Source organism: Solea senegalensis, unplaced genomic scaffold (genome assembly GCF_019176455.1).
Source record: "Solea senegalensis isolate Sse05_10M unplaced genomic scaffold, IFAPA_SoseM_1 scf7180000016571, whole genome shotgun sequence".
NCBI classification, from domain to species: domain Eukaryota; kingdom Metazoa; phylum Chordata; class Actinopteri; order Pleuronectiformes; family Soleidae; genus Solea; species Solea senegalensis.
Window position 1 is genome coordinate 1 of NW_025321878.1, and position 14,026 is coordinate 14,026.

The 14,026-nt window shown below is 38.7% G+C and overlaps 1 protein-coding gene across 1 annotated transcript; it reads left to right on the forward strand.

Moving 5' to 3' along the window:
- Positions 1 to 5: 5 nt before the first annotated feature.
- LOC122763213 (1-phosphatidylinositol 4,5-bisphosphate phosphodiesterase gamma-2-like) lies at positions 6 to 12,720 on the forward strand (the record flags this gene model as incomplete). The annotated part of the gene is made up of 11 exons (XM_044018251.1): positions 6 to 94; positions 4,490 to 4,612; positions 5,369 to 5,549; positions 8,739 to 8,807; positions 8,912 to 9,021; positions 9,122 to 9,218; positions 9,321 to 9,393; positions 10,744 to 10,916; positions 11,002 to 11,104; positions 11,848 to 12,051; positions 12,167 to 12,720. Coding segments are annotated over 11 exons (1,407 nt in total), but the record flags the coding sequence as incomplete, so codon positions are not given.
- Positions 12,721 to 14,026: the final 1,306 nt, after the last annotated feature.

Genomic DNA, 14,026 nt, shown 5'->3' on the forward strand with positions numbered 1-14,026 from the left:
TCCAGCACTACAGAGAGAACCCGCTCCGCTGCCAGGACTTCGAGCTTCGCCTCACCGACGCTGTCCCACAGCCCAACCCTCACCTGAGAGAAGGGTTTGTCTCATTCATTCATTCATTCATTCATTCATTAATCAGCGTTCATCAGTATTCACCAAAAGTCTGAACCAAGTGATTCTGTTTTTTTAAAAAAGAGAAAAGAAGAGAAGCTCTGAACAAACATGAAAGAAAATAGTTATAGATTAGATTTATAGAAGTTATAGAACTTATATACAACACAACCTATATATAACACAACGTATCTACAACACAACTAATTTACAAAATAACTTATATACAACATAACTTATATATAACACAACTTATATACAACACAACTTATATATGACACAAATTATATACAACACAACTAATATATAACACAACTTATATACAACACAACTAATATATAACACAACTTATAAACAACACAACTATTATATAACACAACTTATATACAATACAACTAATATATAACACAACTTATATACAACACAGCTAATATATACTTACAACATATATAACACAACACTTAATACAACACAACTAATATATAACACAACATATACAACACAACTATTATATAGCAACATATACAACACAACTAATATATAAGACAACCTATATACAACATAATTTATATACAACACAACTAATATACAACATAATTTATATACAACACAACTAATATACAAAATAACTTATATACAACACAACTAATATGTAACACAACTTATATGCAACACAACTAATATATAAGACAACTTATATACAACACAACTAATATACAAAATAACGTATATACAACACAACTAATATATAAGACAACTTATATACAACACAACTAATATATAAGACAACTTATATACAACACAACTAATATACAAAATAACTTATATACAACATAACTTATACACAACACAACTAATATACAACACAACTTATATACAACACAACTAATATATAAGACAACATACAACACAACTCATATACAGTTGTGCTCATAAGTTTACATACCCTGGGAGAATTTATGATTTCTTGGCCATTCTTCAGAGAATATGAATGATAACACAAAAACCTTTCTTCCACTCATGGTTAATGGTTGTGTGAAGCTATTTATTGCCAAACAACTGTGTTTACTATTTTTAAATCAAAATGACAAAAGAAAGTACCCAAATTACCCTGATCAAAAGTTTACATACCCCAGTTGTTAATACCGTGTATTGCCCCCTTTAACATCAATGACAGCTTGAAGTCTTTTGTGGTAGTTGTGGATAAGGTTCTTTATTTTCTCAGATGGCAAAGCTGCCCATTCTTCTTGGCAAAAAGCCTCCAGTACCTGTAAGTTCTTGGGCTGTCTTGCATGAACTGCACGTTTGAGATCTCAATGATATTGAGGTCAGGAGATTGAGATGGCCACTCCAGAACCTTCACATTGTTCTGCTGTAGCCAATGACAGGTCAACTTGGCCTTGTGTTTTGGATAATTGTCATGTTGGAATGTCCAAAAACGTCCTATGCGCAGCTTCCGGGCTGATGAGTGCAAATTTTCCTCCAGTATTTTCTGATAACATGCTGCATTCATCTTGCCATCAATTTTGGCCAAGTTCCCTGTGCCTTTGTAGCTCACACATCCCCAAAACATCCGTGATCCACCTCCGTGTTTGACAGTAGGATTGGTGTTCCTTTCATCATAGGCCTTGTTGACTCCTCTCCAAATGTAACGTTTATTGTTGTGGCCAAAAAGTTACATTTTGGTCTCATCACTCCAAATTACTTTGTTCCAGAAGTTTTGAGGCTTGTCTCTCTGCTGTTTGGCGTAATGTAAGCGGGATACTTTGTGACATTTGCGCAGAAATGGCTTTCTTCTGGCGACTCGACCATGCAGCCCATTTTTCTTCAAGTGCCTCCTTATTGTGCATCTTGAAACAGCCACACCACAATTTTTCAGAGAGTCCTGTATTTCAGCTGAAGTTATTTGTGGATTTTTCTTTGCATCTCGAACAATTTTCCTGGCAGTTGTGGCTGAAATTTTGCTCTACCTGTTTGGTTTCAACTCCCTGCGTTTGATGCTGATTGGCATTCTCTTCCTTGGATACCCCTTTTCTGTTTTATGCCGTTCAATTACCTTTTCTCGCAGATCCTTTGACAATTCCTTTGCTTTCCCCATGACTAAGAATCCAGAAACATGGATGAAAGATGCAATGGTCTGTCAGAAGCCCAGAAACTCACTGACCTTTTTTACACACACACTAATTACAAACAAACAGGTCACAGGAAAGGATGGGAACCTTGATTAGCCATTCAAACCTGTTTGTGTCAACTTTTGTGCATGTTATCAGGTCAAAGTCACTGGGTTGTAAACTTTTGATCAGGGTCATTTGGGTACTTTCTTTTGTCATTTTGATTTAAAAAGAGTAAACACAGTTGTTTGACAATAAATAGCTTCACACAACCATTAACCATGAGTGGAAGAAAGGTTTTTGTGTTATCATTCATATTCTCTGAAGAATGGCCAAGAAATCATAAATTCTCCCAGGGTATGTAAACTTATGAGCACAACTGTATAGACAACTTATATACAACACAACTAATATATACCACAACTTATATGCAACACAACTAATATATAAGACAACTTACAGTATATACAACACAACTAATATATAAGACAACTTACAGTATATACAACACAACTAATATATAAGACAACTTACAGTATATACAACACAACTAATATACAAAATAACTTATATACAACATGACTTATATACAACACAACTAATATATAACACAACTTTTATACAACACAACTTATATACAGTTGAAACCAGAAGTTGACATACACTATATAAAAAGACACATGTGCTCATGTCAGACAATCACTTTTCCTGTTTTAGGTCCGTTAGGATTACCAAAATTATTTCTATTTGCTAAATGCCAGAATAATGAGAAAAGGATTTTTTTAGACATTATTTATTACTTTCTTCAAAGTCAGAAGCTTACATAAACTAAGATTATTATGCCTTTAAACAATTTGGGAAAGCCCAAATGAAGATGTCATGTCTTTGGAAGCTCCTGATAGGTTTACTGACAACATTTGAGTTAATTAGAGACACACCTGTGGATGTATTTTAAGGCACACCTGAAACACACTGCTTCTTTGTGTAACTTAATGGGAAAGTCAAAGGAAATCAGCCAGATATCAGGAAGAGAATTGTGGACTTGCACAAGTCTGGTTCATACTTAGGTGCAATTTCCAGATGCCTGAAGGTGCCACGTTCATCTGTTCAAACAATTATACGCAAGTATAAACACCATGGGAATGTCCAGTCATCATACCGCTCAGGAAGGAGACGGGTCCTGTGTCCCAGAGATGAAGGTGCTCTGAAATGTGCAGATCAACCCAAGAACAAAAGCAAAAGACATTGTGAAGATGCTGGCTGAAGCTGGTAAGAGTGTGTCATTATCCACAGTGAAACGACTACTGTACCGACATGGGCTGAAAGGCCACTCTGCCAGGAAGAAGCCATTACTCCAAAAGAAACATAAAAAAGCCAGATTACAGTTTGCAAATGCACAAAGGGACAAAGACCTTTTTTTGGAGACATGTCCTGTGGTCTGACGAAACTAAAATCAAACTGTTTGGCCATAATGACCATCGTTACATTTGGAGGAAAAAGCCTGAGAACACCATCCCAACTGTGAAATATGGGGGTGGCAGCATCATGTTGTGGGGTTGTTTTGTTGCAGGAGGGATTGATGCACTGCACAAAACAAATGGCATCATGAGGAAAGAAAATGATGTGGAAATAGTGAAGCAACATCTCAAGACATCAGCCATGAAGTTAAAGCTTGGGGGTAAATGGGTCTTCCAAATGGACAATGACCGAAAGCATCCTAGTGAAAATTTATGGGCAGAGCTGAAAAGGCATGTGCGAGCAAGGCGGCCTACAAACTTGGCTCAGTTACACCAGTTCTGTCAGGAGGATTGGGCCAAAACATTTAACCCAAGTCATACAGTTTAAAGGTAATGGTACCAAATACTAATGAAATGTAAACTTCTGACTTGTCTAAAAAAATCCCTCTCTCATTATCCTGGCATTTAGCAAATAGAAATAATTTTGGTAATCCTAACGGACCTAAAACAGAAAAAGTGATTGTCAGAAAAATGTGAGAAAGAAAGCATATGTGTCTTTTTATATAGTGTATGTAAACTTCTGGTTTCAACTGTATATAACACAACTTATATACAACACAACTTATATACAACACAACTTATATACAACACAACTAATATGTAACAACTTATATACAACACAATTTATATACAACACAATTAATATATAACACAACTTATATACAACACAACTAATATATAACAAATTATATACAACATAACCTATATATAACAAAACTTATATACAACACAACTTGTGTGTGTGTTCCGTAGGTGGTTCTACAGTAACCTGAGCAGAGGTCAGGCGGAGGATTATCTGATGAGGATTCCCAGAGACGGAGCCTTCCTTGTCCGACAGAGAGAGGGAGATCCAGACGCCTTCGCCATCACGTTCAGGTGCAGCAACACATGAAATGTTCGTTTGTTCAAAAACTACTGAATCTATACTTTTTTAACTTGGCAGGAGAGAAAGAAGAACCTATTTCGTTTTTTTGAGCAATTAAAGATACAGTGACGTGAAAGCTCAGCGGGGACAAGATGAAAAACAGATTAAAAATAAAATATGTCCATTTAAGTCTACGATATGTTAAGAACATTTTCATGTCTTTATCTCACTGTTCCAACAGGAAACTGAGGTTTGTAAACCACTCACTCTCCTACACAAAAATCCATAGAGAAAATCAGTGATTTTAAAGTCACACCACACAGGAGTTATTGATCTACTGCTCCGTCACTAAGTTCTAATGTCTGATTTTGTCACTTCGGCTTTTAAAATCCTTTGTTCAGATTGACCTCAGTGACACAAAGTGACCACTCGAGGCAGCAGAGGACCAGCAGCTCCTGTGTCCCCGCAGCTAAAATCACAATCACGTTTACAAACTTCAGTTTCCTGTTGGAAAGGTCTATCTCACAGTAAGATAAAGACATGCACATGTTCTTTAAGACGTCGTAGACTTACACTGATGTAGATTTTATGAGGTGAGTCTTTTGGTAAGGGGCTATAATCTGTCTTTCTTGACACAAAGCGCAGTCACTTGTATGTGTTTCGTCATCTCACTCATGTAAGGGTTTAAGTGTTACATTAAAGGGAGGTTTTTGTGATCTTTGGACATGTTCTAACATCCGTCATCATTGAGGTTCTTTGTGTTTCAGAGGCGACGGTAAGGTGAAACACTGCCGGATCAAGAAGGAGAGCAACGTGTTCCTGCTGGGCACCACCTCAGAGTTTGAGAGTCTGGTGGAGCTGGTCAGCTACTTCAAGGTGAAGCCACTGTATCGCAAGATCAAGCTACGATACCCAGTCACCCCCGAGCTGGTCGACCGCTTCAGCACCGTGAGTTAATGCTGCAGATGTGACCATATTATAGCTACATATGGATGTAATAGCTTCATATGGAGATTATAGCTACATATGGATATTATAGCTACATATGGATATTATAGCTACATATGGATATTATAGCTGCATATGTATATTATAGCTACATATGAATATTAAAGCTACATATGTATATTATAGCTACATATGGATATTATAGCTACATATGTATATTATAGCTACATATGTATATTATAGCTACATATGTATATTATAGCTACATATGGATATTATAGCTGCATATGTATATTATAGCTACATATGAATATTAAAGCTACATATGTATATTATAGCTACATATGGATATAGCTACATATGTATATTATAGCTACATATGTATATTATAGCTGTATGGATATTATAGCTACATATGTATATTATAGCTACATATGAATATTAAAGCTACATATGTATATTATAGCTACATATGGATATTATAGCTTCATATGGATATTATAGCTACATATGAATATTAAAGCTACATATGGATATTATAGCTACATATGGATATTATAGCTACATATGGATATTATATACATATGAATATTAAAGCTACATATGTATATTATAGCTACATATGGATATTATAGCTTCATATGGAGATTATAGTGCTTCATATGGAGTATAGCTACATATGGAGATTATAGCTACATATGAATATTATAGCTACATATGGATATTATAGCTTCATATGGATATTATAGCTACATATGAATATTATAGCTACATATGGATATTATAGCTTCATATGGATATAATAGCTACATATGAATATTATAGCTACATATGGATATTATAGCTTCATATGGATATTATACAAGGGCCACACGGTGGTATAGTGGTTAGCACTCTCGCCCTGCAGCAAGAAGACCCGGGTTCGAGCCCCGGTTGGAACAAGGGCCTTTCTGCATGGAGTTTGCATGTTCTCCCCGTGTGTGCGTGGGTTCTCTCCGGGTACTCCGGCTTCCTCCCACAGTCCAAAAACATGCAATGTGGGGATTAGGTGAATTGGACACTCTAAATTGACCATAGGAGTGAGTGTGAGAGTGAATGGTTGTTTGTCTCTAGTTGTGTGTGGCCCTGCGATGGACTGGCGGACTGTCCAGGGTGTACCCCACCTATCGCCCGATGTAGCTGAGATTGGCACAGCACCCCCCGCGACCCTCTGGTGGAGGATAAAGCGGTTAGATGATGATGATGATGATGATGGATATTATAGCTACATATGGAGATTATAGCTACATATGGATATTATAGCTACATATGGATATAATAGCTTCATATGGAGATTATAGCTACATATGGAGATTAAAGCTACATATGTATATTATAGCTACATATGGATATTATAGCCACATATGAATATTAAAGCTACATATGGATATTATAGCTACATATGAATATTATAGCTTCATATGAATATTATAGCTTCATAAGGAGATTATAGCTACATATGAATATTATAGCTACATATGAATATTATAGCTTCATATGGATATTATAGCTACATATGGAGATTATAGCTACATATGAATATTATAGCTACATATGGAGATTATACATATGAATATTATAGCTACATATGGATATTATAGCTACATATGAATATTATAGCTACATATGGAGATTATAGCTACATATGGATATTATAGCTACATATGAATATTATAGCTACATATGGAGATTATAGCTACATATGGATATTATAGCTACATATGAATATTATAGCTACATATGGAGATTATATATGCTACATATGAATATTATAGAGATTATAGCTACATATGAATATTATAGCTACATATGAATATTATAGCTACATATGAATATTATAGCTTCATATGGAGATTATAGCTACATATGAATATTATAGCTACATATGAATATTATAGCATAAGGAGATTATAGCTACATATGAATATTATAGCTACATATGAATATTATAGCTTCACATATGAATATTACATAGGATAATAGCTACATATGAATATTATAGCTACATATGGAGATTATAGCTACATATGAATATTATAGCTACATATGAATATTATAGCTTCATATGGAGATTATAGCTACATATGAATATTATAGCTACATATGAATATTATAGCTACATATGAATATTATAGCTTCATATGGAGATTATAGCTACATATGAATATTATAGCTTCATATGAATATTATAGCTTCATAAGGAGATTATAGCTACATATGAATATTATAGCTACATATGGAGATTATAGCTACATATGGTGACATGAGACAAGACGTGCTCTCACATTTTAGATATGGTCACATCATGATTAAGTATCTGTGGTCACTACACTACATACATATGTCCACTGACATAATCTGATTGTGTCCACTGAAATAGTCAGAGTTTAGCTGCCTATGTAATCTGTTTTCTCCCAGTGAGATATTTTGAATACACTCACTGAAATAATCTGATTGTGTATAATATAATAAGTAAAACAAGTGAATTAACGATAACAAAAACAGTCTGATTGCACCCACTGAAGTAATCTGATGTAAACTGCGTCAGTAATCTGTTTTGATCTGTATGGGAGAGTGAGTGGTTTACAAACTTGAGTTTCCTGTTTTTAAACTGTGACACTGGCAACATTCTTGTTTTTTACTAATAAAATCTACGTCACTTTAAGTCTACGATGTCTTTAAGAACACGTCCATGTCTTTATCGCACTGTGAGACAGACTTTTCCAACAGGAAACTCAAGTTTGTAAACCACTCATTCTCCCACACCAAAGCCCATAGAGAAAACCAGTGATTTTAGCTGGCGGGGACATAGGAGCTACTGGTCCTCTGCTGCCTCGTGTGGTCACTTTGTGTCACTGAGGTCAATCTGAACGGATTATTTTCAAAGCTGAAATAACAAAATAAGACATTTGAATTTAGTGATGGAGGCAGCAGTGGATCAACAACTCCTGTGTGCTGCGATGTTAAAATCACTGATTTTCTCTATAGGCTTTGGTGTGGGAGAGTGAGTGGTTGAGTATTTTGAGTATTTTACTTGCTGATTCTTTAGTTTTTCTGTATGTTTACATGAAAAAACAAGCCTGAAGTAACCCTTTAAAGGTTGAGGTGAGTTGATTTTGCTCTGCATTGACAGGAGTTTGTGTTTCACAGGTGAAAGACTGCGCGTCTCTGTACGAGATGAAGACGTACGTGGAGCCAAACGAGATCGAGCTGTCGCTGGTGTGTATTCACCACAACTGTATCTGTGTGTCATACACGGCAGTCTCCTGACATGAAGTGTGTGTGTGTGTGTGTGTGTGTGTGTGTGTGTGTGTGTTCTTCAGCCCCAAAGAACAGTCAGAGCTTTATACAGTTACCAGGCGAAGAGGTCAGACGAGCTCAGCTTCAGTAAAGGAGCTTTGATACACAACGTGACAAAGGAGAACAACGGATGGTGAGGACACACACACACACACACAGTCTTTATGTTATCTTTCATTTTCGTAGTTATTCTTACAAAATAAAAGACAACACACTGTCACCTTTCCCTGCAGGTGGAAAGGTGACCATGGCGGAAAGATTCAACAGCTGTTTCCATCCAACTATGTAGAGGAAGTTTCCAACTTTACACAACCTGACACCAAAATACAGGTGACAATGAGCTTGTGACTGAACCTCAGTTAAACCATGACCTCCTGTCCTCTGACTGAAGCTCATCTGTGTGTGTGTGTGTGTGTGTGTGCATGGAATCAGGAAATGGAAGACAACCCACTTGGGGAACTATGTAAGGGAATTGTGGACATCTCCAAGTGCAACATCCAAAACTGTGAGTACAAGACGTCTTTATCTCACTGTTAGACACTCTCTCTCTTGTCCTCTCTCTGGTCCTCTCTCTCTGGTCCTCTCTCTGGTTCTGGTCCTCTCTCTCTGGTCCTCTCTCTGGTCCTCTCTCTCTGGTCCTCTCTCTCTGGTCTCTCTCTCTTGTCTCTCTCTCTCTGGTCACTCTCTCTCTTGTCTCTCTCTCTCTCTCTCTGGTCTCTCTCTGGTCCTCTCTCTCTGGTCCTCTCTCTCTTGTCCTCTCTCTCTGGTCTCTCTCTCTTGTCTCTCTCTCTGGTCCTCTCTCTCTTGTCCTCTCTCTCTGGTCTCTCTCTCTCTCTGGTCCTCTCTCTCTCTGGTCTCTCTCTCTCTCTCTCTCTCTCTCTCTGGTCTCTCCTCTCTCTGGTCCTCTCTGGTCTCTCTCTGGTCCTCTCTCTCTGGTCCCTCTCTCTCTTGTCCTCTCTCTCCTCCCTCTGGTCCTCTCTCTCTGGTCTCTCTCTGGTCTCTCTCTCTTGTCCTCTCTCTCCCTCTGGTCTCTCTCTCTCTCTCTGGTCCTCTCTCTCTGGTCCTCTCTCTCTGGTCCTCTCTCCTCTCTCTGGTCCTCTCTCTCTCCTCTCTCTCTCTCTGGTCCTCTCTCTGGTCCTCTCTCTCTCTGGGTCCTCTCTCTCTCTCTCTCTGGTCTCTCTCTCTCTCTCTGGTCTCTCTGGTCTCTCTGGTCTCTCTCTGGTCTCTCTCTCTCTGGTCCTCTCTCTCTCTGGTCCTCTCTCTCTCTCTCTCTGGTCCTCTCTGGTCTCTCTCCTGGTCCCTCTCCTCTCTCTGGTCCTCTCTCTCTCTCTGGTCTCTCTCTCTCTGGTCCTCTCTCTCTGGTCCTCTCTCTCTGGTCTCTCTCTCTCTCTGGTCCTCTCTCTCTGGTCTCTCTCTCTGGTCTCTCTCTCTCTGGTCTCTCTCTCTCTCTGGTCTCTCTCTCTCTCTGGTCCTCTCTCTCTCTGGTCTCTCTCTCTCTGGTCCTCTCTCTCTCTGGTCCTCTCTCTCTGGTCCTCTCTCTGGTCCCTCTCTCTCTCTGGTCCTCTCTCTCTCTGGTCCTCTCTCTCTCTCTCTCTGGTCTCTCTCTCTGGTCTCTCTCTGGTCCTCTCTCTCTCTGGTCTCTCTCTCTCTGGTCTCTCTGGTCTCTCTGGTCCTCTCTCTCTCTGGTCCTCTCTCTCTCTGGTCCTCTCTCTGGTCCTCTCTCTCTGGTCCTCTCTCTCTCTGGTCCTCTCTCTCTGGTCCTGTCTCTCTCTGGTCCTCTCTCTCTGGTCCTCTCTCTCTCTGGTCCTGTCTCTGGCCCTCACCCTCCGTCTCTGTGCCTCTACCTTGTTTCCAGTGAAGAGTGGTAAGAATGGGAAGCCTCACGTGTTGACGCTGCAGGACCTGGAGCAGGAGAGTGTGCAGTTTGACCTGGCTGCAGCTTCTGTGGAGGAGCTGTTCGAGTGGTACCAGGTGACCTGGGACATTACTCAGAGAGAAATCAGCAAACAGTACAGCAGGGAACAAGAGGTGAGAGAAAACCAACAAAGCAGTGAAGTGTCAGCATCAACAGGGAGTGGCTTCTTTTTTCTGTCTTTTTTTTGCCCAATCACAGATGAGGCAGCAGGTGGAGGTGGAGAAGAAGGACGAGGTTGCCAGGGAGATGTCGGAGCTGGTGGTCTACTGTCAACCACGCAGCAAAGAGAAGGACCGCTTCGGTGAACATGCGCTCTTTCTACTTCTAGACCTTTACCACAGAGTCACACCTGAAACACACTCAATGCAAACAGGCCATACGTGTGTGTGTGTGCTGCTGTGATGTCTGGTTCTGGTCTGTGAGGGCCCCTCATGTTGAGAACCACAGTAAAGACACACTATGATATCTTCAGAACATGTTCATCACTTTATCTCACTGTTAAGACAGCTGATTTTCACTGGGATCTGAAGTTTGTAAACCACTCACTCTCCCACACCAAAGTCCACAGAGAAAACCAGTGATTTTAGCTGTGGGGACACAGGAGCTGCTGGTCCTCTGCTGCCTCATGTGGTCACTTTGTGTTACTGAGGTCAATCTGAACAAAGGATTTTAAAAGCTGAAGTGACAAAATCAGACATTAGAACTTAGTGATGGAGGCAGCAGTGGATCAACAACTCCTGTGTGTGTGATGTTAAAATCACTGGTTTTCTCTTTGAGGTTTGGTGTGGGAGAGTGAGTGGTTTACATAAGTCTGTCTCACAGTGAGATAGAGACGTGAACGTGTTCTTAAGATGTCGTAGACTTAAACAGATATGAGATGATGAAACTGATGTTTATATTCATATTTGTCCATTTCTCACACTCGTCTTTATTTTCTTGTTTATTTTTTTATTTCTCTCATATTTGTCCTGTAAAAGCCTCGTCTGTGCATCGCAGCATACAACCACGTCCTGAAACATCTCTAATCTGTCTCTGTTTCTACAGACAGTTACAGCTACAAAGAAATCCGCTCCTTTGTGGAGAACAAGACTCCAGGGAAGAGCCGCACCAAGGACTTCCTGCAGTACAACAGCAAGGCTCTGAGTCGCGTTTACCCCAAAGGCCAGCGTGTGGAGTCGTCCAACTACGACCCTTACCCACTGTGGGCCGTCGGATGTCAGATGGTGGCGCTCAACTTCCAGACTGCAGGTAGAGGAGTTCACCTGGGCTCAGGTGTCTGGAATAACAGGGTCAGTGAGGGTCGAGACACACACAGTCAAAGTTTATACCGTGTGTGTGTGTGTGTGTGTGTGTGTGTGTTCAGATAAATACACCCAGTTGAACAGCGCCCTCTTCAGTTTGAATGGAAGCACAGGTTACGTGCTGCAGCCGGAATTCATGCGCTACGACGCCTACGACCCTCATCAGGAGAAGAACAAGGTCAAGTACAACATCGGAATCCGGGTACGTTTGCATGCGCACACACACGCACACACACACCATGGTTAGACTGTACTATTTCTGCGGCGAAATTTTGATGGCAGCTGCTTCTTGCTGCCAATTTTGGGTGACAAAGTGGTACTTTGATGGAATCAGCCTTTAAAACTCCAAGTTTTATAGGAGGGAGAGAGAGACTCACTAGCCCCTCCCCATTTAAAATCACCCTCGTCTTGATTTTTCCAAAACTCCAAAGCAGAGCTTGGACCAGAACTCTCTGCACTTTTAGGTGATTTTAAGAAAAACTGCAAGTCACATGAAAATGAAAACAACACACAAGGTTAGACGACAACCAATGCAACCTGTTTATGTAGACATTTTCTGAGTAAGTTGGAAATTGTGGGCCGGAGAACCTACGCACAAAATACACACTCATTATAAAATCAGAAAACGTCAGAAAAAAAGTACAAAATGTAAACTGCGATTGTTTAAAAATTGTAATATGTATCAAACTTTGACTTGTGAGAAAGGTCCAGAGTCTTGTCACCCGTTTAAAGTTCCAACCATGTCTCTACGTTAAAGTATGACCACACTGCGACGCTCCAAAGTGGGCTTGGTTTTGGTCCAGAGTTCTTATATTAATAACAACAAGACAGTCACAGATGGCAGACTTCACCCAGTCATGCAACAAGCCTCTGGCGCCCTCTGTTGGTCATGTTGGCAAGTGCACACACACACACACACACACACAAAGCCACCAAAAACAATACTTCGCGGAAGTAATAATTATATAATATTATACAAACAATTCAGACAAGTTTGCATTAGCAGCATGTGAGCAATGTTTTATTTCCCAAACAATGTAAGTACGTATGTAAGTATGTACATATGTAACAAAGTGAGTACATAAGTATGTACATATGTAACAAAGTATGTACATAAGTAAGTACATATGTAACAAAGTACATACATAAGTAAGTACATATGTAATAAAGTGAGTACATACGTAAGTACATATGTAACAAAGTGAGTACATAAGTAAGTACATATGTAACAAAGTAAGTACATAAGTATGTACATATGTAACAAAGTGAGTACATAAGTAAGTACATATGTAACAAAGTAAGTACATAAGTATGTACATATGTAACAAAGTAAGTACATAAGTATGTACATATGTAACAAAGTACGTATATTAGTATGTACATATGTAACAAAGTGAGTACATAAGTATGTGTACATATATGTAACAAAGAAATCATTATATTAGATGTACATATGCAACAAAGTGAGTACATAAGTATGTACATATGTAACAAAGTAAGTACATAAGTATGTACATATGTAACAAAGTAAGTACATAGGTATGTACATATATAACAAAGTAAGTACATAAGTATGTACATATGTAACAAAGTGAGTACATAAGTACATATGTAACAAAGTAAGTACATAAGTATGTACATATTAGTATGTACATAATGTAATGTAATGTAATGTACATATGTAACAAAGTAAGTACATAAGTATGTACATATGTAACAAGTACATAAGTATGTACATATGTAACAAAGTAAGTATATAAGTAAGTACACATGTAACAAAGTACGTACATAAGTACATATGTAACAAATTGAGTAAATTAGTAAGTACACATGTAACAAAGTGAGTACATCAGTAAGTACATATGTAACAAAGTAGTACATAAGTATGCACATATGTAACAAAGTGAGTACATAAGTATGTA